Source organism: Rhinopithecus bieti, unplaced genomic scaffold (assembly GCF_001698545.2).
Source record: "Rhinopithecus bieti isolate Rb0 unplaced genomic scaffold, ASM169854v2 scaffold_61117, whole genome shotgun sequence".
NCBI classification, from domain to species: Eukaryota; Metazoa; Chordata; class Mammalia; order Primates; family Cercopithecidae; genus Rhinopithecus; species Rhinopithecus bieti.
Window position 1 is genome coordinate 835,831 of NW_016824934.1, and position 25,796 is coordinate 861,626.

At 45.3% G+C, this 25,796-nt stretch overlaps 1 protein-coding gene across 3 annotated transcripts; it reads right to left on the reverse strand.

Annotated features, from left to right (window-relative positions):
- Nucleotides 1–25,697, reverse strand: ABCG5 (ATP binding cassette subfamily G member 5). Of its 3 annotated transcripts, none has more exons than XM_017862743.1 (13): nt 25,415–25,697; nt 24,718–24,839; nt 19,498–19,634; nt 19,321–19,419; nt 15,186–15,318; nt 13,567–13,706; nt 12,073–12,202; nt 11,402–11,615; nt 11,096–11,301; nt 9,994–10,132; nt 7,136–7,321; nt 1,962–2,074; nt 1–838 (listed from the first exon to the last, which is right to left on the reverse strand). In XM_017862743.1, the coding sequence occupies exons 1-13, from the start codon at nt 25,555–25,557 to the stop codon at nt 645–647; spliced, it is 1,956 nt and encodes a 651-aa protein (XP_017718232.1). In that variant the 5' UTR covers nt 25,558–25,697; the 3' UTR covers nt 1–644. The 3 variants fall into 3 exon arrangements, with proteins under 3 accessions (XP_017718232.1, XP_017718233.1, XP_017718234.1); XM_017862744.1 differs by having other exon boundaries at nt 266–838; nt 11,231–11,301; nt 25,415–25,682; XM_017862745.1 differs by lacking the exon at nt 1,962–2,074 and having other exon boundaries at nt 730–838; nt 25,415–25,682.
- Between the last annotated feature and the right edge of the window lie 99 nt (nt 25,698–25,796).

Here is a 25,796-nt window from a genome sequence, read left to right on the forward strand (position 1 = left end):
TCACTGTTGAGCCCATTCCTACAGTTTTTTATTTTAATCCTCAGTAAAATTACTGGGTGCTCTGTAGCAGTGTTGCTCACCATTCATCTGCCCAGCATTCTCTCGATGTGATCAGGTAACTCCGACCCCTCGTGTGGAGGGGTCTTTTAACTCTGGGTCTTCCAGGAACAGAAGCATTCTTACCCAATTCTGCATGATAACCTTGCTTCATCTAAACCCACAACTCTTTTTTTCTGTCACTTACAGTCAGTAATCCTTCAAACCTTTTACTTTTGCCTAATCCTTTATCAAATGTAAACATATTTTTAAAATGACCTATTTTTTTCTGTGCCTAGAACAAGGACAAAAATAGTCACACGAGTCTCCCATAGGTTTGTGAATGATTATTATTTAATTCTTGGGCCAGCTCAGTCACAATTTCCAAATACCACATGTCCCTGCAAGTTGTAACAGGAAGGGACTATGAACCACTTCCATTGCATTCAAGGCCTGCATGGATCCAAGAGGCACAAATAGAGTCTTAATGGTTAAAAGACCTGAGATGTCCTATCAAGAAAGAAATACATGGCACTCTCATTTCAGACATTCAGAGCAGTCATGCACAGTCAGCAGCTTCACTTCCATTTTCCCAGCCATGGTTTTCACTACCTGCTAATGAGATGATCCCTTATTTTGAAAACAACTATTCCTAGGATGACAAGAGCTGGAATAAATGAATACAAAATCAGAAAGTTCATTGTGAATCTTGATGTTGCACCTGGGCTGGTTTCCTCAATGAATTGAATTCCTTGAGTGAAGGCACACATTGGATTAGTTGTCACAGAAACATTTGAGCTGCCTGTCAAGGAAAAGATTGACAGTGTCAGGTGTGGTTTATCTCAGGTAATTTAATCAACAAGTATTTACCAAATGCTTGCTAAGTACCCTTATTAATGAAAAGTACAGGACACTTTAGCAAGCACAGAGTTTACAATTTGAAGAAGCAAGAGTGAGCAGTTCTGGCCTTTGGCCTCATTTGAAGATGGACATGCTTTTGTTTCTATTTTGAGTATAGATTAATTACCATATTTGTGATAAAAATCATGGTCCCTTAGCACAGGCTATCCTAAAGTTACTGACATTATCACTTAAAATTATTTAAAACACTACTAAATTCAGCCATATTATTTGGTTGTCTTTGGAGTGGCCCTGAGATTTTTTTGGTGGGTTTTTTTTTTTGTTTTTTTTTTTTTGTTTTTTTTTTTTTGAGACACAGTTTCACTCTGCTGCCCAGGCTGGAGTGCAGTGGCTCAATCTTGGCTCACTGCAACCTCACCCTCCTGGATTCAAGTGATTCTCATGCTTCAACCTCCTGAGTAGCTGGGATTACAGGCATGCACCATCACGCCCGGCTAATTTTGTATTTTAGTAGAGACGGGGGTTTGCCATGTTGGCCAGGCTGGTCTTGAACTCTTGACCTCAAGTGATCCACCCACCTCGGCCTCCCAAAGTGCTGGGATTACAGGCGTGAGCCACCGTGCCCAGCCACCGTGAGATTTCTAATGGCCATGAGGTCCTTGTCCTGGTCCTACTTCTGACTTTTGCCAAAAGTGGCTTTACTTAGCTGTGTATGATGTACATTTTGGGGAAAAAGAAGCCACTTCAGCCTGCTTGAATGTGTTCAGTAGATACAGAAACTGAGTCTATCCCGAATATACTAGAGTTTACCTCAGTGTACATAAGGTCTGTCATTTTCTAACAACATCCGAATGTCCCTTACCTATTGACCTTTGACAGGAGACTGACTTGACTACTGCTTATTTTCTTTCATTTTAAAAATCAGAAAATGGACCGTATTTCAAGACAGAGTTTTAACTTGAATTATTATGAAACACAGCTTTTATTTCAAAAATACATTTCCTCCAATACATTGCTTCCTCAGAGTAACATGCAAAAATAGTATCCCCAAATAGAATACTTACCACAAGTGAAATTCAGTCCGTAGAACTCATTGACTAAAAGAATCTCACTGCAATATTTTTGGAATGTAAAATAACTGATGATTTTAAAAGGAATGGGCATTTCTTGTATGTTTCTTAAGAAAAAGAAAACAAAAATGAAATTCAGTGGGCTCTGGCAATAGTCCTACCAAATGAAAAACTCTTCATGCTCTTTCCCAACCTACTCTTTCTGCCAAACATATGTCTCAGACATCCTTCCAAGTCAGTAAGCATAGTACTTTGTCATTTTTAGTCACAGCTTGGTAGCCTGTTAGAGTGAAGACCTTAATTTAACAGTTCTCTCAAGTAGACGATTACTGTCTACTTATTTTGGTAAGCACTATTGATATAAACATACAAGAAAATACAGACCTAACACATACCAATTGGAGGAGGAGATTTGTGATTACACAGAAAGTTGAAGGTACCAGTGTAGAAAGTTAGAACTAACCTAGAATACAAAGGAAAAAGGAAGGAGAGACTGAGCCAACATTCATTGTGAAAATGTAATATGTCTCCACTCCAATCTATTTCAGGTGAAACTTTATACTGACACTGTGGTCTTTTTAGTCCACCATATATTTCCTGTCAATCAAAAGATTTAAAATTCTTTCTGGTTGCAAGACACTAGTTCTAGGAGCTTGAGAACTTCAAAAGACGCATCCTATCCCTAAAGAACTTGTAATGTAGTTGGAGATATAGACTATATCCTTAAAACTATAAAAATACACAGTAGTGAACTATTTGTGCCAAGAAAGTATTAAAATGTGTACCACACATCCGTGCTGTTCTTGTATTTAGCATTTATGGTTTCACTTATTTCCAAGTGGTCCTCAAACTTTCAGTTATTGTCAGTTTCCTAAGGCACAACATTGAATTAACCACATTGAGAGGTTACTAATTGAAAAGGATACGTGGGACTCTGGGAAGGAATTAGGGGAACAGAAAGGAAATTCTAGGAAGGCAGAAATGGTATGGGTACAGGCATACCAAGGGCGACATATTGGACTGACTGGACCAGAAAGACTGGAGGAGAGGATGTGAAGGAACAGTGGGAGGGGAGCTCGGAACAATAGCCTGAGACAGCTATTTCAGGGCCTTGCCGTGAGTTGAGGTTGAATGACCATGAATGAGAAAAGTCACGTTGAAATCAGCATTCTGAGAAAATTAACGTGACTTCAGCAAGAAGGATGGCCAGAATGAGGGCAGAGTAAGAACAGAAAAAAAAAAAAAGCAGACTACAACAAAAGTTCAAGTATGAGATGACAAAGGCCTGGAGTAGGATGATGGCCATGAGAGGGTGGCTGCCTAGTGGCTAGGGTGGTATCTTTTTGAGATAGGAACCGTGCACCTTTGTTTCTCCCTATACCACACAGAGTCAAACACAAATGTTCCAAATGCACCTATGGTTTGATATCAGAAAAGAAAACCAACATGATTTGGTGAGTGATGCAGTGTGTATACAGTTCAAAGACAGAATCGTTCACTTATTCACTCAACAAATAATGTTTTCAGGCCTGATGGTCCAAGGCCTAATTGGGCTGGCTGGTGAGAAGGTCTAAAATGATGAATGAGACACAGCTGCTGCCTTCAAGAGGCGGATAATCTATTACTGCAAAGGAAGACCGTGACAGGAGGTAGCGTGTGATAGGCTGAGAGAGAAAACAAAGGGGACCTTCAAAGAGAGTGCGCCTCTAGCCTCGGGAACAACCAACAAACTGTGCAGGTGGCAGAGAGAGACAAATGGATCAGTGAAAGGCACAGACAGAAGGAGAAGCAGCGGGAGGAACCATAGATCTAGATGTATTGACATGACATTGCCCACATTATGTTGGTTTGTGCTTTTTTTGTCTCTTTTTTTGAAACTGAGTCTTGCTCTGTCACATAGGCTGGAGTGCAGTGGCACGATTTTGGTTCACTGCAGCCTCTGCCTCCTGGGTTCAGGTGATTCTCCTGCCTCAGTCTCCTGAGTAACTGAAATTACACGCACGTGACACCACACCCAGCTAATTCATATTATGTTGTTAAATGGGGAAAATGTATGCATATTTTATATCTTATACAACAGGATGATTTCATCTTTGTTAAATTGTATATAAAAATCTAGCAAGAACTACAACAAAATTTAACTCTGGGCTCTGATACTTCAGGTAACTTTTACTTTCTTCCTTATCCATATTTATATTGTGAAGATTTCTTCCCCCAAGAACTTGCATGATTTTGTAAGCAGAAAAAACAGCAAAGCTAATTTCCTTTGTGTTTAAAGGAGAAGGGAGCCAACAGCACAAATGCCGCAGGCAGTTCACCTAGAAAGATGATGACTGGGCAGGAAAATGGGTAAACGGAATGACTAGCAGGTTGATGTGGCCTTTAAGAGCAGAGTTTTAATTCAGTGATGAAAGTGGAATTCATGTGAAGCCTTGGGATGTTAAGATTTTGCAACTAATCTGAGAGCATTTAATATTCTTTGCCACTGCCTACCGTTTAAGAGCAAATTAACCACCAGGCGCAGTGGCTCACACCTGTAATCCCAGCACCTTGGGAGGCCGAGGCAGGGAAATCACTTGAGGTCAGGAGTTTGCGACTAGCCTGGCCAACTTGGTGAAACCTATCTCTACTAATACAAAAATTAGCGGGTGTGGTGGCACGCACCTGTAATCCCAGCTATTCAGGAGACTGAGGCAGGAGAATCGCTTGAACCCAAGAGACGGAGGTTGCAGTGAGCTGAGATCGTGCCACTGCACTCCAGCCTGGGTGACACAGTGAGTGAGACTCTATTTCAAGAAACAAAAAAATAAAGAGCAACTAACCTCCTTTTCCTAAAAACCCAATACAAATGCTGCTTATAATGGGGTTACTTCCAGATAAATCCATCATAAGTTGAAAATATTGTAAGTTAAAAATGCATTTAAGGCCAGACGCGGTGGCTCACGTCTGTAATCCCAGCAGTTTGGGAGGCTGAGGTGAGCGGATCACCTGAGGGCAGGAGTTCGAGACCAACCTGGTCAAAATGGTGACACCCCATCTCTACTAAAATACAAAATTAGCCAGGCATAATGGTATGTCCTGTAATCCCAGCTACTCGGGAGGCTGAGGCAGGAAAATCGCTTGAACATGGGAGGCAGAGGTTACAGTGAGCCAAGATCATGCCAGCCTGGGTGACAGAGAGAGATTCCCTCTCAAAACAAACAAAAAACAAAACAAAACAAAAACACATTTAGGACACCTAGCCTACCAAACATTACAGCTTAGCCTGGCCTGCCTTAAATGTGCTCAGAACACTTAACATTAACCTACAGTTGGGAAAATTTTTCTAACACAAAGCCTATTTTATAATAAATTGTTGAATATTTAACGTAATTTATTGAATCCTGTTCTGAAAGTAAAAAACAGAATGATTGTATGCCTACTCAAAATGCAGTTTCTAGGCCGGTTGTGGTGGCTCATGCCTGTAATCCCAGCACTTTGGGAGGCCGAGGTGGGCAAATCACTTGAGGTCAGGAGTTCGAGACCAGCCTGGCCAACATGGCGAAACCCCATCTCTACTAAAAATACAAAAATTAGCCAAGCATGGTGGCACACACCTGTAATCCCAGCTATTCAGGAGACTGTGGCACGAGAATCGCTTGGACCTGGGAGGCGGAGGTTGCAGTGAGCTGAGATAGCGCCACTGCACTTCAGCCTGGGCGGTAGAGTGAGACTCCGTCTCAAAAAAAAACAGAAACAAAATGCAGTTTCTACAGAACGAGTATCACTTTCTCAAAAAATCGTAAGTCGGGGATCATCTGTACATGAAATGGCACCAGATTAACTGAAACAATGATTCAAATAATATAAAAGAGGAGATACTGCCCAAGGTTGGCTCTGTACGTTGCTGGCTTGACTCTGTACTCGGTGTGATTTGATTTCTGCATTTTTCATAAAAATTAACAATCCACTTAAGCAACATGGACAAATACAATGTAATGGTCTTAGTGTGAAAAAATATCCTCCTGGATTGATCAAAGCCTAGTTCACTTTGCTTTATATAATATCTCACCTTCATATAACTCACTACAATTTGTAATGTGTTTTCATATTGATTATTTTCTTTCCTTCTCATGATCCCTTGAGGTATCATGGTGGGGCTGAAATAGTGATCTCTTTTTTGTAAATGAGGAAACTAATTTAGATAGAAAAGAGACTGGCAAGTGGTAGAGGAAGTTTCTGACTCAGGTCAGCCTCTCTCCAGGAAGTCACACGCATCACAGCCTTCATAGTGGTGTGACTTGAGCAAAGTCAAGTCTGAGCTTCATTTTCTTTTCTGAAAATGGATTGCTCTAAGAGTTGAATAAACACACACATATAATTTTATATAGTAGATGCTCAGTAATGTTTTTGTTTTTTGACTTGATTTTTTAAAGTTTAAGTCAAAGAAACAGCCTTCATGTTTCCTTGGGGACCCAGAGATTACTTACTAGATCCCACTCACACCACCTGCCTGGGACCATTTTTTAGCCTTTTAAAATTTTCTGCCCTTTTTGCTGCTGCTTTTTAAAAATGTGTGTGGATGCATTTTTTCCTGGTTATAAAATTATACTTATCCATTATAGAACATTGATAAAATACAGAAATATGAAGAAAAAATTAAAATCAATATCACCTAGAGATAATTACTGCTATCATTTGGTGCATGTCCTTTAAGCCTTGATACTCTTTGGAGCAGTCTTTTATCCTGCAGGCTCTTTTTTTTATCTGACTAGCCTTAATTCCTAAGAATAACTGGGAATTGAGAACTGCAGTACAAAATCAACAGTACCAGGTCAGAAATGAACTAATGTATGCAATTTATTTAGCCTGTCACTTGGGCTGTGAGTTTTTCCTGGAACATCTGGACTGATTTTCTTCTCTTGGTATAATGGCTTATTACATGTGAATCATATCATAACATAAACTTGTCAGTTCCTGATTCCCAATAAAAAAGACATTTTATTGGACACATGAACAGTTCAAGGTCTAAGGCAATAATGATTAACAAGCAGTACAAATGCTCCAGACTATAAGGTAATATCCATAACCACTATCAGTTATCTGGTATTCCTTTACTTTAGTCATTATTAGGTAATCATTAATAACAGGTTATCTCAATCTACATTTTTTGAATTATGATATCTTACCTGACCAATCCAGATCCAACAAGCACCCCCGCAATGGACAGCAGAGCCACTACACTGTTGACTATATTTGGATTTTGGATGATACCAAGTAGCACAAGAGTTAGAAATTCACCAATTAAGTGGGGGGCCAAGACAGCAGCAGAGAAATATCCAAATCTGGCAACCTCAGGATGTAAGCCCAGCGTCCTAGAAAAGCATAAGCTCTTCAGTTTCCTCTCCAAGGGCTATCATTTAAGAAAAATACTGTACTTGCCTCTATGAATAAATCCTTGGTGGTGAGTGGGTGGGAGGCATTTGCAGGGCAAGCCACACTCCCCTTTGAAAGGCCTTTTCAGAACGGAGCCAACATGAGACTATTTATTACATCAGATTGTTCCCATTGGCTGCAACTCATTGGAAGCCACCTTTTCCCTTTCACAGCTCCTTCAGCTCTCATAGGAAAACATTAAATTACTTAGACAATGGTCACAACTCACTGCAGGAAGCAGGCTTATTGAACTCTACAGACTTCTTCATAAATAACCATGTTCTGCCTAGCCAGCACCACACCTACCTTAATGTTAATGGGCTCACCCAACCCGCCTCCCAGCACCCCTTCCCTGAACCTCATCTCTGTTCTGTGGGATTATTGCCTGTGTGAAAACCCCTCACTTCTTGTGTCCTCGATCAGGTTAGCCCTCCCCAGGCCTACTCCATTCCATTCTTGTCTTTTATTCTACCAACCCCTTCCACTGATTTGATCTTCGTTTTCTTTTTTGAGACAGAGTTGCACTCTGTTGCTCAAACTGGAGTACATTGGCTCATTGCAACCTCTGCTTCCCGGGTTCCAGTGATTCTCCTGCCTCAGCCTCCCAAGTAGCTGGGATTACAGGCGTGTGCCACCACACCCGGCTGATTTTTTTGTGTTTAGTAGAGATGGGTTTCGCCATGTTGGCCAGGCTGGTCTCGAACTCCTGGCCTCAAGTGATCCACCCACCTCAGCCTCCCAAAGTGCTAGGATTACAGGCATGAGCCACTGTGCCTGGCCTGACCTTCGTTTTCTGGCAAACAAACCACCCCTATATCCATGCACATTTCCTCTTATATTCCTTTCTCCAAATTACATTTCCCTGGTGATAGCATGTCTTCAACGACCATTAGGCATGGCTGCGCTTTATCCCATTTGTAGAGTAAGCAGAAAAGGTTGGCATGTCTTATACTCACCCCTCCTTACCACTTCCTCTTCAAGACCATCTACTTTTCCTCTGTGCAAATCATGAAGTTTGCCTATGCTATCAATGCCATTCCTCATTGTTGTCTTCTGTGACGTTTAAAACATCCTCTTACCTTTGATTATTTTATAGCATCTGGACCAGAGTTATTCTTTCTGCTCCTCTCCACTATCATTTTCCTCAAGCTCTTTAACCTTCCTGATGAGCCATCCACATCAGTGGTTCCTAATTAGCTAATCTCAATTCCAGTGGCTCCAGCTACCTAATCTTCATCACTCACAATGTCTTGGACTTAAATATTACTCAAAACGGTTCCGCTTCCAGGATTTCAGAGTCTGAGGACACCCTCTCTGATCATGGCCTCCTGCCTCTCACTTCCCCCGTGCCCTCACTGCCACAGACGCGGCCCCTTCTGCCATTCTTTGCCTTATCAGTTCCCACATCTGGGGACCCTATTCTCCCTTAAGCAATGGAAGGTGTGCTGGACAATGCCTATTGCCGCACTAACTGGATCCCCTCTGCCACCTTGCCTCAACTGGCCCTTGGACCCCTAAGATTTCCTCATTGTGTCTTGATACAATTCTAATAGCACGTCCCATTATGACTGATATAAACCTCTACTTTAAAATTTCCCCTCCTCAGTTGCAATCTCTCTCCCCAGTGCTCAGCAGCTGAATCCACCTCCCATTTTATGAATTTCTTGATATCTTCATCATCTCTATTTTTCATTCTCTCTCTCCCCCTCTCTCTTCCCACACCCCATCTTTGAAAGTGTGACCCTAGCTGCTTGCATCCTTGATCCCATGTTATTGATTCCCCTCTATCCCTACCTTGGTCTACTTCCTCTTTGACTTATCCAAATTTTGGCTGCATTTTCATCTACTCTCAATCTGATGTTTTTTGATGGTCTTATCTACCACATTCTAAAACAACCATTTTTGAACTTGATCATGATTAAAGTAACTGCCCCTTTTCATCCTACCCTGTAACACCAAGTTTCTCAAAACAGTATCTGCTTCCTCCATCTTACACCTTACCTTCTTGTAAACCTGACTTACACCCCCATGACTCTACCAAAGCTCTTTTTTGGAAAATTGCGATGGCCTCCTCCCCTTATACCTCACCTCCTTTAACCCCTGCAATATCAAAGTGTTTACAACACTTCCTTGAAACTCTCTCCTTCCTCATCCTCTCTGATGCTGCCCAATCCTGCTTCTCTTTCTGCCTCCCTGATCACCCTCTGCCTCCTCTGTTGGCTTGCTGTCCTCTTCCCACCCTCTGAATGTATCAGTTTTAAGGTTTTACACTCAGGCTGTTTTCTCCCTGCCCCTGGGCCCCCCATGCACCTGGGTCCCAGCCACTTCAGAGCCCTCTTCTCTGGCCCAAGCCCTGCCATCAATGTGGGACAGGCCATTCCCAGGCATGTGTCGCCTTGTTGGTTTGTTCTCAGGTCTCCTCCAGCCCACAGTTAGGCTATGTACAATAGCATTAATGTCCTGGAAGATAGGACATTGCACTAGACACTGATGGGCAAAGTGTAGATCCTTCAGAGCAGAGAATTTCACCCTGGAGCTCTCCCTGCACAAGTCCCACTAGCTCCATGACTCCATGGGAGCCCGACCCTGGGTAAACAGAACAACCCCTCACCAGTAGCACACACTGCTGAAAATCATCGTGGCAACGACACTGAAGGGGAGGACGTGCAGCACGTAGGCCAGCAGCATCTGCCACTTCTGGTAGAGGCCGTCCTGACTCTCCTGGTCGCTGACAGCTCGCAGCACAGGAACTGGGAATGAAAGGCAGGTTTCAGAAGTCAGTCACCACCCAGCTGAAAGAGGGAGGGCTAGCCCAAGCTGAACGTGAGGTCTGTCAGGGCTGGATGGTGAGGACCAGCTAGGGGGAGTTCCCTAGTTGTAGAAGGAGGGGACCTGCCATCCACAGGACAATAAATTCCCACCCCAGAAATCTACACTACCTGAATTGCAATACAATTGCAAAAGATGTCATTTATTTCCTTCTCTCTAAAGTGAGGAGTTGTCACCAATTCAAGAAAAGTACATGCAAAAGGGGCATAAGTGATTTGAAGCATTTTGTCTCCTTTCTGTGCAGGACTCCCCCCGCCCCGCCCCTGCCACCAGCAGCCTGCATTTTAGACTTGCTCTCAGAAGGCCAGGCAAACCTCGCAGATGCAGACACTTAGCATTACCCCTCATGTCAAGCTCTAGGGCAACTTCACAATAGCTAAGTCCTTCGTCTTATTCCCTAACAGTGTTGCCTTTGGGGCATCCCTCTAACGCCAGCTTCCTGCAACGTTAGGCAACCAGGTGTTGTCTCTGAAATTCCACTGAATTTGAAAATTAGGTGCTGGCTGTCCTAAAATCAGCTCCAAAAAGAAGCTAATGGCACGCAGTTGGCCTGGTCGCTGAGCCCCCATGGGCCGTGCATTCAAGATGGCCAAGATGAGATAGGAGGAATGATCTTTTGAAAAACTCCTCAAACTCTCCCCACCAGTGCATTGTCACTTCATGTTTCCCTGGATCCTTAGCCCTCAGAGAGATCCACCTGGTGAGCTCATTCATAATAATGTGCTGGTAACTCAATAGTTGCCTTTCCCCAGAGAGGGAATCTGGAGAGGGCCGAGTTGAGCTCAGAGAAATACCCTTATAATGGTGGACTCTTGTAAGGTTACAGCTGGAGAAGGGAGGTATTTAGGGAGAAAGAGGTGGACCTCCAGCACGTGGGCACTTACACAGATTCACAGCGTTGAGCATGCCTGTGTACGGGGTGGAGCCCACAAACATGTAAAGGAGACCCACGCGGTCCTGGATAGCACCCTTTAGCACATTGTTCTGGACCCGCAGAAGGAAGAAGAGGAGGAACAAACCCATGGTCAGATTCTGAAGGAGACGCATCATCACTGCCAGCTTATTTCTCACCAAGTTTCTTGTCACTCTCCTGAAAATAAACAACCCTGTTTTAATTCCTTTTCAGAACTGTTATTGGGGGATGGCTAAAGACCTCCAATGGGCATTGCTCACATTTGTGAGCCTCTTACCTCAGGAGAACACCCAGTTTGGAGAAAACTCCGGGAGAATCTTTGGTTTTGAAAGGAACCATCGGTAATGTTTTCAGGTGTTTTGTTCTTTCAATATTCTCCAAAGTTTTATGATAAATTGCTGATTTCTTGTAGGCAGATTCTATCATCTGGACTCTCTTGTAGGTTTCTATTTCCCGTTCCTTGCTTTGGGTATCCACTGACGTTAGGTCCACTAAAAGTTTTTCCCAAAAGATGTCACCCATGTGTTTTTAAATGCATGTATGCACATGGATATACAATTGGTACAGGAGTACTGGCCATAATACCTCATCCCATCAAGATAAAATTTGTGGTTAATGCCCACCTATAAAATCAGAATACTTTAAAGCATCCCAGCAGGGCCTTGAGGATCACACTGGGATTATCTGGGAGAATTCCCAGGCTCAGCTAATTATACTCTGATAAAGTAGTAGCAGTGCGCCAATTTGTTTGAGAGAGATCCCCGACTTCATTCTGATAGTCATCTTTGGCAAGTTAATTGACCCGGCCAAATTAATTCCTTGAAGAGTGTAAACCACAAAAACAAAAGCAAAAATCAAACCCACTAGAGCTCGTGTCATCCAGGCAGAAGTCTGAGATAAGAAAGTTTAAAAAACATTCATGATGGGGAATGTGAAAGAAAAACTTACTATAGAAGTCAAAAGGGTTTGAATGTTCAGGACAAGGGTAACAGCAGTCATTGAAGAAATCAAGCATTTCCACTGGTGTGCCACAGAAAATCAGCTCTCCGAAGCTCAGGATGGCAATTTTGTCAAAGAGCTGATCAGACAACAGACGAAGTTAGTGTGTGATCACAAGGGTAGCGATGCACTTCGAATGTCTCCGGGAACACTGATGCAGGCCCAAGGTCAAGTATTCCTTATGGTCGCCATGTCCTTATGGGAAATGCATTTCTAAGCAGTCAGTCCTTCGATGACCCTGGCCTTGTATCAGTATTCTTGGAGACATTCAAAGTGCATCGCTACCCTTGTGAGCCTAGGCTACCACTGTGGGTCATGCTGCCTCCCATCCTGAGGTCCAGCTTCATATCTGGGATAGACAAGCATGACTGGACCTGTGGTTAAGTCCTAGCCAAGCCAAGTGAGTGACCTCGGGCGAGCTGGGGTGGGTCTTAGTTTGTTTTTTTGTTTTCATTTTAAATCTCGGCTCCTCCTCTATAAAAAGCAAATAAAAGCTAACTAAAGGGATACTGGGCAGAGAAAGTGAGATTTTTTTGAAGGAAATCTGTATGATTTCATGGAAAAACACAGCCTTTGAAGCCAACTTGGCTGTGAAAGCCTAATGCTAGCTTTTTACTATTAATAACTGTGTGATCTTGGCTCAATTAGTTGTTGTTTTGTTGTTGTTGTTGTTGTTTTTGAGACGGAATCTCACTCTGTCACCCAGGCTGGAGTGCAGTGGCACGATCCCGGCTCTCTGCAACCTCCTGGGTTCAAGTGATTCTCCTGCCTCAGCCTCCCGAATAGCTGGGATTACAGGCGCACACCACCACGCCCAACTATGAAGTTTGAATCATTGCTAAGTTTCACTCTTTTCCTCCGTAAGGTGAATATCCTGAAACATACCTCATAGGAGTGTTGTGGAGATGAAATGAGCTATGTACAGAAAGTATCTGGAACATGGTAGGTGCTGGAAGAAGTGAATTTTCAACCTTCACTCTTTCCCTTTCAGGAGCTGTTGGCTCCAATTGCTCTAGTACTAATTTTGTTTGTTTGTTGGTTGGTTGGTTGGTTTGAGATGAGGTCTTGCTCTGTCACCCAGGCTAGAGTGCAATGGCATGATCATGACTCACTGCAGCCTTGACCTACTGGGCTCAAGTGATCCTCTCACCTCAGCCTCCCAAGTAGCTGGGACCACAGGTGTGCACTACCATGCCTGGCTAATTTTTCTTTTTCTTTCTTTCTTTTTTTTTTTTTTTCAGAGATGAGGGGGGGTCTCACTTTATTGCCCAGCCTGGACTCAAACTCCTGGCCTCAAGTGCTCCTCCTGCTTCAGCCTCCCAAAGTGCTGGAATTACAAGTGTGAGCCACTGTGCCTGGCCACTGGTACAAATCTTACCCCTGCCCCTGCGATTCCCAGCTCAATACACCATAGACCCGGCCTTTACGAGTTGAATCCCTTACCTGAAAAAGCTCAGAACGGGGCTGGTGAATGGTGAGAACCACAATTCGGTTCCTGCGAGCCAGTTCCACCAGGAGGATGACAATCTGATTAGCAGTCATGCAGTCCAGGCCTGTGGTCGGCTCATCAAACAGCATGACCTCTGCCAGCAAAGAAGGGCCAGACTTCTGAGGCACTGCAGAGCCCAGGCTCTGTGCTTAAAACTCGGAGTTCTGAACTGTTCCTTATTGAGTTTGCACCACATCCAAACAGTGTGCAGTGGGAAGTAAACATGTAAACTAGCTTTCAGCCTGAGCTCAGGAGAAAGGACCTGATGTGGAAGGGCCTAGTTCCCAGCTCTGGAGCACATGTAGGGCTCAAATCCTCGAGGGTACAGGGAATAAGGAGATCAGGCCTCTTACAGGGTACTATGGGCCATCTGTGCTCTGCTCAGGGCACCCTGCCAGAAAACAATGGCTGGCAGGCTGGCATCAAGTTGTTTTAAAACAAGACTGAGAGGAGGCTGGTCAAAAAGACAACTTCATTTCATGTCTGTAACACTTTCCAACACCAGCAGGGTCTTTGCACAGAAAAGAAAAAAAATCTGACCTATAAAACAAGGTCTGAAGTGTGGCAGGCATTTGGGTTCTTTAGAGGGTTTAAAGTAACTTATTTCTACCTATACAGTGACAAGGGGGCCGGGTGCAGTGGCTCACGCCTGTAATGCCAACACTTTGGGAGGCCTAGGCAGACAGATCACCTGAGGTCAGGGGTTCGAGACCACCCTGGCCAACATGGTGAAACCCTGTCTCTAGTAAAAGTACAAAAATTAGCCGGGTGTGGTGGCGGGCGCCTGTCATCCCAACTACTCGGGAGGCTGAGGCAGGAGAATCACTTGAACCCTGGAGGTGGAGGTTGCAGTGAGCCGAGATTGCACCACTGCACTCCAGCCTGGGCGACAAGAACAAGACTGTCTCAAAAAAAAAAAAAGAAAAGAAAAGTGACAAGGGCTCTTAAAAACATCTCTCTTATTTGCCTTCTAGTGACCAAGCACCATCTGAAGAACAGGCAGTCCTGGTCTACCACAGTGCAAAGAAAGGGTCCAGATGCAGTTTGTCCTCTCCAGCTGCATATGAGTGGCGAGGTTTCCCCAGGTGATGGGGATAATGACCAAACCAGGCAGAGGATCAACTACTCTGTTTTGATACTCCCTTCCCCACAACATATACACTTCTGAGTTTATCGTTCAAATTCCTATTTTAATTCCTGCCATTTCATGAACACCTGTGGTCATACCAAAACTCACTGGCTTTCCCCAGCCCACACAGTAGTATTCCCCTGGTGAGAAGAAATGATTGGCAGGGCAAGGCTCCGTATTCATGAAAAATCCCAATAGAACACTCTAACACCAACGCAACATGTCCGGGTCCAGGAGCTGTTTTGTTGGGATGATGGAATCACATCAGGAAATGAACTATATAGCATTTCTGAAAAAACTGGGTCCCCAGTTTGAAAAATCTATGATTTCAGTTGCACACAAACCCCTTTCCGAATGAGGACTGTGAAGACAGGGCCCAAAGTATCTGCAGACACACAGAAGATGTCCAGGCAGCAACTAGTAACAGTTCTGGGTGCCACTTACTGGGATCCTGGAGTAGCTGGGCTGCGATGGAGACCCGGCGCCGCTCACCAATGGAAATGCCCCCCAAGTTGTAGTTGCCAATCAGTCGGTCTGCCACATGGCTCAGACTCAGCTCTGCCATGATGGCCTCCACCTGCAGGAGACACAAATTACAGGAAGGCTGGGCGTGGCTGTGGGTGCTGTTTCAATTTATGGGCTGGGGAGGACATGAAAGAGGCAACACACCCCCCAAGAATCCAAGGGCCACTTCCAGACTCACCACACCCTGGAGAAAGCATGTCTTTGATAATAATATGATCCAATTTGACTTAAATCATAATATAATACATGTGTCCAATTTAAATAAATAATATGCATTTTTTAAAACGTCCCCAGAGGCTGGGTGCAGTGGCACATGCCTGTAATCCCAACACTTTGGAAGGCCGAGGAGGGAGAATTGCTTGAGGACAGGAGTTTGAGACCAGCTTGGGGAACAAAGAGAGACCCTGTCTCTACAAAAAAAGAAACAATAAATTAGCCGGGTGTGCTGGCACATGCCTGTAGTCCCAGCTACTCGGGATGCTTAGACAGGAGGATGGCTTGATCCCAGGAAGTTGAAACCACAGTTAGCCATGATGGCACCACTGCACTCCAGCCTAGGCGACAGAGCAAGACCCTGTCTCAAAAACAAAATAAAATAAAATAAAATAGGCCTGGCATGGCGGCTCATACCTGTAATCCCAGCACTTTGGGAGGTCGAGGTGGGTGGATCACTTGAGGTCAGGAGTTCGAGACTAGTGGTGAAACCCTGTCTGTTCTAAAAATACAGAAATTAGCTGGGTGTGGCGGCAGGCACCAGTAATCCCAGCTACTCGGGAGGCTGAGGTAGGAGAATGGCTTGAACCCAGGAGGCCAAGGTTGTAGTGAGGCAAGATGGCACCACTGCACTCCAACCTGGGTGACAGAGCAAGACTCTGACTTAAAAAAAAAAACAAATAAAATAAAATAAAATAAAATAAGATTCCCTAGAACAAAAACTGCTTACACTTGCTTCAGGAAAATTAGCCAGGAAACAACGGATACTTCATTAAACTCCTATTTGCAGGAGCCACAATCACTGCAGCACATACAGAAAAATCCCCCAAAGTCATGATTACAATATCACTTACTTTTATAAGTGTTTGGATTTCGAAACTTTATTATAATAAATGCTTTATATGTTTAAAAAAAATCCAACCTGATTTGAACTAAACCTGTTTCCCACTGTATAACCCAAATAAGTGCTGGGGTCCCGTGTGGTACAATCTCAGTGTGATTTCGCATCAGAGACATATAATCCAGCCTTCAGAAATAATTAAACATAATTCCAATCTTTATTTGAATTTATTTAAGGACTTTAAGGGGGACCCAATTTATAACCCCCAGCCACATCTAAAATTCCCTTTCTTCCAATTGTCTTCACTCTACTTAAACCCTGCAGCTCCCTGAAACTCTTTTTCCTCCTCATTCTCAACTCCCCCAAAACAATAACAACTAAAAAAAATTCTTTACTGACTTTCTAATCAAGAAGCTTGGCGCTTTTCCTCCCTCTCTATCTTTCCTTCCCCAGCTTATCTCCTCTCCAGAGACCTGTTCACAAATCTGTTTCTGTCCTCCCGTACTGATTACCTCTATCTGCAGAAACCCCAGGGGGAAAGCAGAAAGAGACGGAAGGTACTCATATGGTAATGAGCCTAATAAGGCCGTGTTACGAAAATGGAAACAAAACCATTGCATTAAAAAACAATAAGCTAGGCCAGGCACGGTGGCTCAAGCCTGTAATCCCAGCACTTTGGGAGGCTCTGAGCACGGCGGCGGATCACGGGTCAGGAGATCGAGACCCATCCCTGGCTAACACGGTGAACCCCGTCTCTACTAAAAAAATACAAAAAAACTAGCCGGGCGAGGTGGTGGGGCCTGTATCTCAGCGTACTCGGGAGGCTGAGCAGGAGAATGGTGGAAACCCCAGGAGCGGAGCTGCAGTGAGCTGAGATCCGGCCACTGCAGGTCCAAGCCTGGGAGACAGAGCTAACTCCGTCTCAAAAAAAAAAAAAAAAAAAAAAAAAAAAAAAAAAAACAATAAGCTAGATTGCAGAAGAAGAGGGAATGACTTGTGGACCTACATTCAAGAGGAGTCAGGGAGTGGGGCTGACAGCATAGATGTAGCTTTGACCCACCCAAAGAATGGACATGTCTGAAATAGGTACAAAGGAATAACGAGAAGGTAAAAAATGCATAAATAAACTAGCATGATATATTCTGGAAAAAAAGAAAGGTCTTCTCTTGCCATCAGGGTAGAAGGACCCTGGAATTAAGCTTTGCTTGACACTGTGAGATTTCTGTGCTCACCAGCCAGGGTAGATTCCTGAGCCTCCTTCTCGTCTCTGTAACATCATAAGGAGTAAGCTTGCCCCTCCTGGCTTGGAAGGGATGGACAGAGAAGACATTTACTTAATTTGTCTCAGAGGTTTCACACCCCAGCAGGAATGCTCTCCCATATTTTGGAAACACTGTTGGAAATGGAATTCAGAGTCCTTGTAAGGAATATTGTGAGGACCTTGTAAGGATCATTGGGATGATCAAGTTCAACCCTCCATGCTCTGTGCTTTCACATAATCTGATGTATTCCTCACATCAAACCCAGGAGAAATGCATTCTTATTGTATTTTTATAGAGGAGAAAACAGAGAGAGGTCCATAACTTGCCCAAGATAATGCCATTAGCAAATGGCAGGGCCAGGATTGAGAGGACTGTGTCTGGGCTCTCTCAAGCGGTCCAGGAAGCCTGAGCCTTAGCCAACAGCCCCGCAGACACAGCCTGCTCACATTGGCCATACTTTATTTCCAGGTTCTTCCAAGGACAGAAGCAGATCTGCCATGCTATCTCCTTTATTATAATCAGCACTTCCTTCCCACTGAATTACTTGTCAGGATTTTACACGCTGTGGGCTGGATTTGCTGAGAAAGGACTCACAATTGAAGAAAACTCTGCTATCAGGAGTTCTCCTGCTCCCAGGGAGCTGTGCCCCTTGAAGGAGGCATGTCCACCTGTCATTGGTTCCCTGGGTGCTTGTGGGCCTTCCCAGTCTAGAGAGAAATGAAGCAGTTTCCAGGTAAGGTCCCCGGTGGGTTTACTTGTGGCTACTTCCAAACTGGAGACAATTAAGAAAGAGATTGGAACCTAGAAGGAGTTGACAATTCAATTGTTTCTTCCTTCATTAACTCAGTCCAGTTTGGACGAGGCACATTCAAGATGTCTCCAAGCAAGCTGAGAAAAATCAGTGGCAAAAATAACTATATCTGTTCAAACAGGGAACTTGTAGAACAGCATGGTCCCAGAGAAGGGTAGTGCAAGCCACAGACAGAAGTGAAATATTTTAGTAGCCATATTTTGAAAAGTAAAAAGAAACAGGTGAAATTTGAATAACATATTATTTACAGCCAAAAATACCATTTCAACCTGTAATCAATACTTTTTGAAATTTATTTATTTATTTATTTATATGTATTTATTTAGTTGGTTGGTAAAGACAGGGTCTCCTTTCGTCCTTCAGGCTGGAGTGCAATGGTGCAATCATAGCTCCCTGCAGCCTCGACCTCCTGGGTTCAAGAGATCCTCCTGCCTCAGCCTCCTGAGCAGCTGGGAGTGTAGGCGCACGACACCACGCCCAACTAATTTTTGTATTTTTTGTAGAGACTGAGTCTCGCTATGTTGCCCAGGCTGGTCTCAAACTTCTAGACTCAAGAAATCCTCCCGTCTTGGCCTCCCAAAGTGCTGGGATTACAGGTGTGAGCCCACCCTGCCAGACCTAAAAATTCTTCATGGGCTTTTCACATTCTATTTTCTCAGACTCAGAGTCTGAAATCTGATGTGTATTTTGCGCTCAGAGCACGTTTCAGTCTGGACTAGTGACATTTCAAGTCTTCCAAAAGCACATGTGACTAGGGGCTGCCCTCTCGGGCAGCACAGGGTACACGGTGCAAGGTGCAGGGCGCGCTCTAGAGTGAAGGAGTGACGAGCAAAGGGGAGTAATGGGCAAGCGTAGGAGAAGAGAGGAGGGCAGCGGGGGGTGCAAAGGTACTCAGTTTGCCCGCTGTGAGCGGGGGGCTGCACCCACCTTCTTCTGGAAGAAGCCGGGGTTGCCGCGGCGGATGGCCAGCAGCGCGGTGTAGCGCAGCGTCTCGCGCACGGTGAGGCTGCTCAGCAGGGTGTCGCTCTGCGGGAGACTCGGGCGTCAGTGTAGCCCGAGCCCCCGGGGCGGGCGGGGAGCCAGGGATGTGGGGGACGCGCCCACCTGCAGGACGTAGGAGAAGCAGTCCTGGAACTGCTCCCGGCGCAGCGCCCGGCCGTTCACATACACTTCCCCCAGGAAGGTCCCCGTGCGCCGCAGCCTCCCGGACATGGCGTCCAGCAGCGTGGTCTTCCCGGAACCTGTGGGGCGACAACAGAAGGCCCTGGGGGAACCCCTCTGTGCCGGCCTTGGAGGAGCTTCCCGAGACCCTCTGTGTGGGCATGACCCCGCGTGCCAGAAGTGCTACGTGAGGGATCCTGTTCTAGGTATTAAGGATACAGCAGGATACAGGCCCTGCCCTGTAGAACGCGCACTGTGCATGCAGCAGTCTCATGCACAAATGAGTCTTTGGATTGTCCCCTGAGTGAGAGGAGACATGCCATTTCTTTCATCTGGGTCAAGACCAAAGGTGCTTTCTCTGCTTGTTTGTTTGGCTTTAAAACTGTTTTGCTTTGGGAGGCCGAGACGGGAGGATCACGAAGTCAGGAGATCCAGACCATCCTGGCTAACACGGTGAAACCCCGTCTCTACTAAAAAAAATACAAAAAAAAAAAAAAAAAAACTGTTTTGGATTGAATAACAAAATACCTATAGCTATCAGAATAAGAGGAAAGCCAAGCCTCTTGGAAACGTTTGGATCCTAGGACGGATTTCTTTTGTGGCCCCCCTGGGGCGGTCTGGTTGTACCTGGATGTAGGTGACATTGTCTAGAGCCTTGCTCACAAAGCAAGGAGCATCAGCAACCTCTGAGAGCTTGCCAGAAATGCAGGGCCCCAGGCCCCACCCTCGACCTGCTGAGTCAGATCTGCTTCAGTCGAGGTTGAGAAGCACTGACTTGGTAAGTCCTTTGGTAAAACCAAGTTGGCCACAGCCTACACTAGAGCCTGGGGCACAGCCTAGCTGGATGTCACTAGGAAGGTTCCCACAGAGGGGTTGTGGTGAACTGCCTGCCTGCTGGAGGTGACTGCGGGATAATGCTTGCCTTGGTTTGCTTTTTTTCTTTTTCCTTTCTTTCTTTTTTTTTTTTTCTTTTTGAGTGAGACTGAGTCTTGCTCTGTCACCCAGACTGGAGTCCAGTGGCACAGTCTCGGCTCACTGCAACCTCCACTTCTCAGGTTCAACCCATTCTCCTGCCTCAGCCTCCTGAGTAGCTGGGATTACAGGCATGCACTGCCACACCCGGCTAATTTTTGTATTTTTAGTAGAGACGAGGTTTCACCATGTTGGCCAGACTGGTCTCGAACTCCTGACCTCAGGTGATCCTCCTGCCTCAGCCTCCCAAAGTGCCAGGATTACAGGCGTGAGCCACCACTTTGTTCTAAGGTTAAAGGTTAGGTGATGCCTTTAGACAACAGCCTGATGGCCCCTCAGTCATACTGGACACAAGTTTACCACAGACCCAGAGTTCATGGAGACAGAATAGACCTCCCAGGCCTTTCCTATCCAAGGAGGCTGAGAAGTTGTGATTCATAACAGAGAAATAGGCAGGAAGTTCTGAACTATCTGGGAAGATAGCAAGAGAAATCTGCTCATGAGATGGCTGTGCAGAGCCAAAGAGATCTTTTGTTGAAATATTATTATCATTATTATTATTATTATTATTATTATTATTTTGAGACAGAGTCTCGCTCTGTTGCCCAGGCTGGAGTGCAGTGGCACAATCTCAGCTCACTGCAACCTCCGCCTCCCAGGTTCACGCCATTATTCTGCCTCAGCCTCCTGAGTAGCTGGGACTACAGGCACAGAGACCACCACGCCCGGCTAAGTTTTTTGTATTTTTAGTACAGATGGGGTTTCACTGCATTAGCCAGGATGGTCTCAATCTCCTGATCCTGTGATCTGTCCACCTCGGCCTCCCAAAGTGCTGGGATTACAGGCGTGAGCCATCATGCCCGGCCCTTTATTTATTTATTTATTTATTTATTTATTTATTTATTTATTGAGATGGAGTCTCACTCTATCGCCCAGGCTGGAGTGCAGTGGCAAGATCCCAGCTCACTGCAACCACCATCTCCCAGATTCAAATAATTCTCCTGCCTCAGCCTCCCGAGTAGCTACGATTACAGGCGTCTGCCACCACACCTGGCTAATTTTTGTATTTTTGTAGAGACGGGGTTTCACCACGTTGGTCAGGCTGGTCTTGAACTCCTGACCTCAGGTGAACCGCCTGCCTCAGCCTCCCAAAGTGCTGGGATTACAGGTGTGAGCAACTGCACCTGGCCCTTGTTGAAATATTTTGAAGAAACGTGCTTGTTGCTCTGAGAGGTACAAAGATGAATCAGCAGCTCCCTTAGCAGCTGTCTTCTTTTCTAATGCGTAACTGACAAAACTCAGAATTAGCCCCAGCGTGTTCAGGGAGTGGTCAGAGTGGGGAAAGAGAGGAAAACCCATTACAAAGAAACAAAATGTGACTTCATTGGGATTGTCTTTCAAAATGTGCCCTGTAATTTCAGTCGTGTGGTTCTTCTAACCAGAGCCACCCTGGCTTTACATTTTTCGGATCCAATCTGAACTCTGGCAGAAGCTGCAGATATCCTGCAGCCTGAGTCCAACCCCACCACTTCCTCAAAACTGGCCTCCCCAGGGATATAAAATCCACTTTATTGTTGCCACATCCAGTGTATATTTCTCTGGGAGGGATCCCAAGACAGAACTACCCAACCAAGTCACTTCCAGAGCTCTGATTCATAGACATTCTGAGAGATCATGAATGGTGTTGTTTTAAGCCACTAAATTGTGGGATACTGTTTTTTTTTTTTTTTTTACAATAGATAATGAATTTAGTTTTTTAAAAAACATGTCAAATATTTATTAACTCATTAATTAGGGAACCCGCAAGATGACAAAGCTCATTCAAAAGAGGATATGAGAGGCTGGGCGTGGTGGCTCATGCCTGTAATCCCAGCACTTTGGGAGGCTAAGGCAGGCAGCCTGAGGTCAGGCGTTCGCGACCTGCCTGATCAACATGGTGAAAACCGGTCTGGACTAAAAATACAAAAATTAACTGAGTGTGGTGGCAGGCGCCTGTAATCCCAGCTACTCAGGAGGTGAGGCAGGAGAATTGCTTGAACCTGGGAGGTGGAGGTCGCAGTGAGCCGAGATCACACCACTGCACTCCTGGGTGACAGAGTGAGTGAGATTCCATCTCAAAAAAAAAGAATATGAGAAATTGATATGTATAGACAGTGGGGAAAAGAAGGTTGGAATAAGATAACAAAGTTAGACACAAAAATGGTTAAGGCCCTAAAGGGCAATAAAACTATGACATTTGTGGTTTTCTTTTCTAATAGGACAGAAATCATTTGCAACTAAATAATCTGCAAAGAAGCATCCAATCCAGAGTCTACGCCCTCCTCAACAGCAAATAACAATTCAAATAAGCTTAAGTTGGAGTTCCCCTGGAGTCAGATGGCTCTAGGCAGGCTTGCTTTAGACTACGCTCTAGTGAGACTTTGAACATATATGTCATCATCTTTTGCCTCGCTAATGAAGATTTGATAGATAACACTGCTTGAGATAAGACACCAATGGAATTGTCATTTTATGCAATACTATGGAGTAATTCATAAAATTATTTTACTCCTTTATTCAACAAATATTTATTAAGCACCCACTATGTGACCGACCCTGTTCTAGGTGATAAGGATACAGCAGAATACAGTCCCTGCCCTTGTAGAACTGGCAGCCCACTGTGGATTCATTTCAGTATAAAGGGTAGGCGTTGTCCGAAAGCCATGATTAGGCATCTCATCAGAAACCAGCCCACACCCCCACCCCAATCAAAAGCCCCTCCCGCTGTCCTGCTGTATGAAACACAACATTAGCCTTTGGAGTGCACTTCTGAGATGGGGGGGTTCCGTCTCTTGTTGTTCTTAGAAGTGGGACACACTTCTGAGAAGGGTGCTAAATGTCACCCTGTTTAATTCTTTATAAGGACGACAACAGGTGACAATTTGTTAAAGGAGAAGAGGCAGTTTTTTTTTCTTTTTATAGAAGCGCACTGTATTTATCAAAAGAAAGCTGAGAATGACCCCGAATGTTACGGTACATGTGTACAGCTGGATGCTGGTTAAAAATGGAAATAAGAACTGACAGAAAGTCTTTGAAAAGTGTCACAGCTTTGGTCAGTGCTATGGTCTGAATGTTTATGTCTCCCTAAAATTCATATGTTGAAATATTACCCAAGATGATGGTATTAGGAGGTGGGGCATGCAAGGAGGTGATACTGGGGAATGATTAGGTTATGGAGAGCTCTTACAATTGGGATGAATAACTCAGAGGCCCCTCCCCACTTCTGCCACGCAAGGTTAGGGTGAGAAAATGGCTGTCTAGGAGGAAGTCTTCCTCACCGAATCTGTTGACCCCTTGATCTTGGACTTTCCAGCCCCTAGAACTGTGAGAAAAAATTTTATGCTTTTTATAAGCCACTCAGTCTATTTTGTTTTAGCAGCCTGAATGGACTGAGACAGTCTGGGAATTCCTCTTCTTTTTTTTTTTTTTTTTTTTTTTTTTTTTTTTTTTTTTGAGAGAGGGTCTTGCTCTGTTGCCCAGGCAACAGAGTGCAGTGGCGCTATCTCAGCTCACTGCAGTCTTAACCTCCTGGGCTCAAGCAATTCTCCCACTTCAGCCTCCCGAGTAGCTGGGACCGCAGACATGCACCACCATGCCTGGCTAAGTTTTGTATTTTTTTGTAGAGATGGGGTCCCACTATGTTGCTTAGGTTGGTCTCAAACTCCTGGGCTCAAGTGATCCTCTCACCTCAGCCTCCCAAGCTGCTGGCATTACAGTCATGAGCCACTGTGCCCAGCCTATTCTCTATTCTTGATTGTATGTCCAAAATATACCATCATAAAACAGGACCAGTGGAATCAAAGATAGGGGCTTAATGGGCATTTTTGTGCTTATTTAATCCTTTTCCTTTCTCTAGGCAGTGTACAGATAGGGGAAATTGTGTTTTCTGAGTACTTTTATATGCTATGGAACTGTGGGGGCTTTTCATATTTTGAAATATGAATTCACGTATATGTTAGGCAGGATTTTATACTCTTTCAAGGATCTTTCTAAAGATTTCACGTTGGTAGCAGGTTCCATTCACAGTCAGACATCATTAGATTTCATTCTAATATCAAACCTGTGGCTTTCTTGCTACAACTTAATCTGTTTCTTCAATGTGGAGTTTAACTCAAGCCAAAGCCTTTTTAGAATCCTCCTTCCCAAGCTTACCTGAGCTTCCTAGGATGCACATAATCTGCCCGCTCTCCACGTACAAGGAGACATCTTTGAGGATCTGCCTGGTCCATTGCTGCTGGCAAGATGTGATGTCCCACCAGGGCTTCACGCGGTGGCTTTAAAGGAAATCCCAGGAAGGCAAAGGCAGCTTGGGGCCCTGGAAAGGACTACACCCAGGTCCCCAGCATTGATCCCACCTGTGCCCCACCCCAGTTGTCTCCGGACAGGCTCCTAACGCTTCAGCCTCAGCGCCCTCCTCTGTAGAACCTGGCAGATAGCGACTGAGGCTGCCCCAGGGAGGGGGCCTGTGCTGGAGTTGCTCCGAATGTCCTGTCCGTTTGGCTGGGAGGTGGCTGTCCCTGCATTCCTTCACCAGGTTTCAAGATCCCTTGCATTCCCAGTACCCCCCGTTCCCATCCACAGAGGGCAGGCCGTAGACACTGGGGTAGGCAGGGCACTGCTGCCACTTTGTTTACGCCCAGGCCCTTCCCTGGGCAGGGGAAGGGGCCATTCACTGTCGCTCCACGTTTCCCAGCACAGCCCTTCTCCCTCTCCTCTCTCCACCCGATCCACTAAAGTGGGAACCCAAAGTCCCCAGGCAGACACCTAAAGAGTGAAGAAAGGCAGCAGAGGGTTGAGTGCAGAGCCCCGTGCTCCTGGGGGAGCAGCAGCAGCAAGGGCTCTGCCTTACCTGACACTGTAGGAGGCATGGAGGATGCCCAGGCTATGAGGCTCCAGGGCAGTGGCAGAAGCCCCCTCCAGGGAGCTCTGGGAGCCCCTGTTTACTTGGAGACCCATGGACCCTCCGGGGGTCAAAGATGAGAGGTCACCCATGGCCAACAGGCAGCAAAGCTGAGCAAATTTTCTGGTGGCCTGACCCTCCCCAGAGTGGCTTCAGTTGGGGAGCCTGGGGCAGACTGCCCTGCCTGCTCCACCTGACCCTGGAATCCCTCGGGATGGCAGGACTGGGACTTGGCCACGGAGACCATTATCTGATGTACCTTTAGCCAGCGCGTCCTTATCTTGACAGTGGGCAGAACACACACACGTTTGTAGGTGGGCTTGCCAGAGAG

Excerpts from the sequence above, each read along its gene's own strand:
- ABCG5 (XM_017862743.1), bottom strand. The coding sequence starts at position 25,557 with ATGGGTGACCTCTCATCTTTGACCCCCGGAGGGTCCATGGGTCTCCAA. Across the intron at positions 24,840-25,414 it reads CATGCCTCCTACAGTGTCAG|CCACCGCGTGAAGCCCTGGT; the intron begins GTAAGGCAGAGC and ends TTTCCTTTAAAG. Across the intron at positions 839-1,961 it reads CGGACTGAATTTCACTTGTG|GCAGCTCAAATGTTTCTGTG; the intron begins GTAAGTATTCTA and ends TTTCCTTGACAG.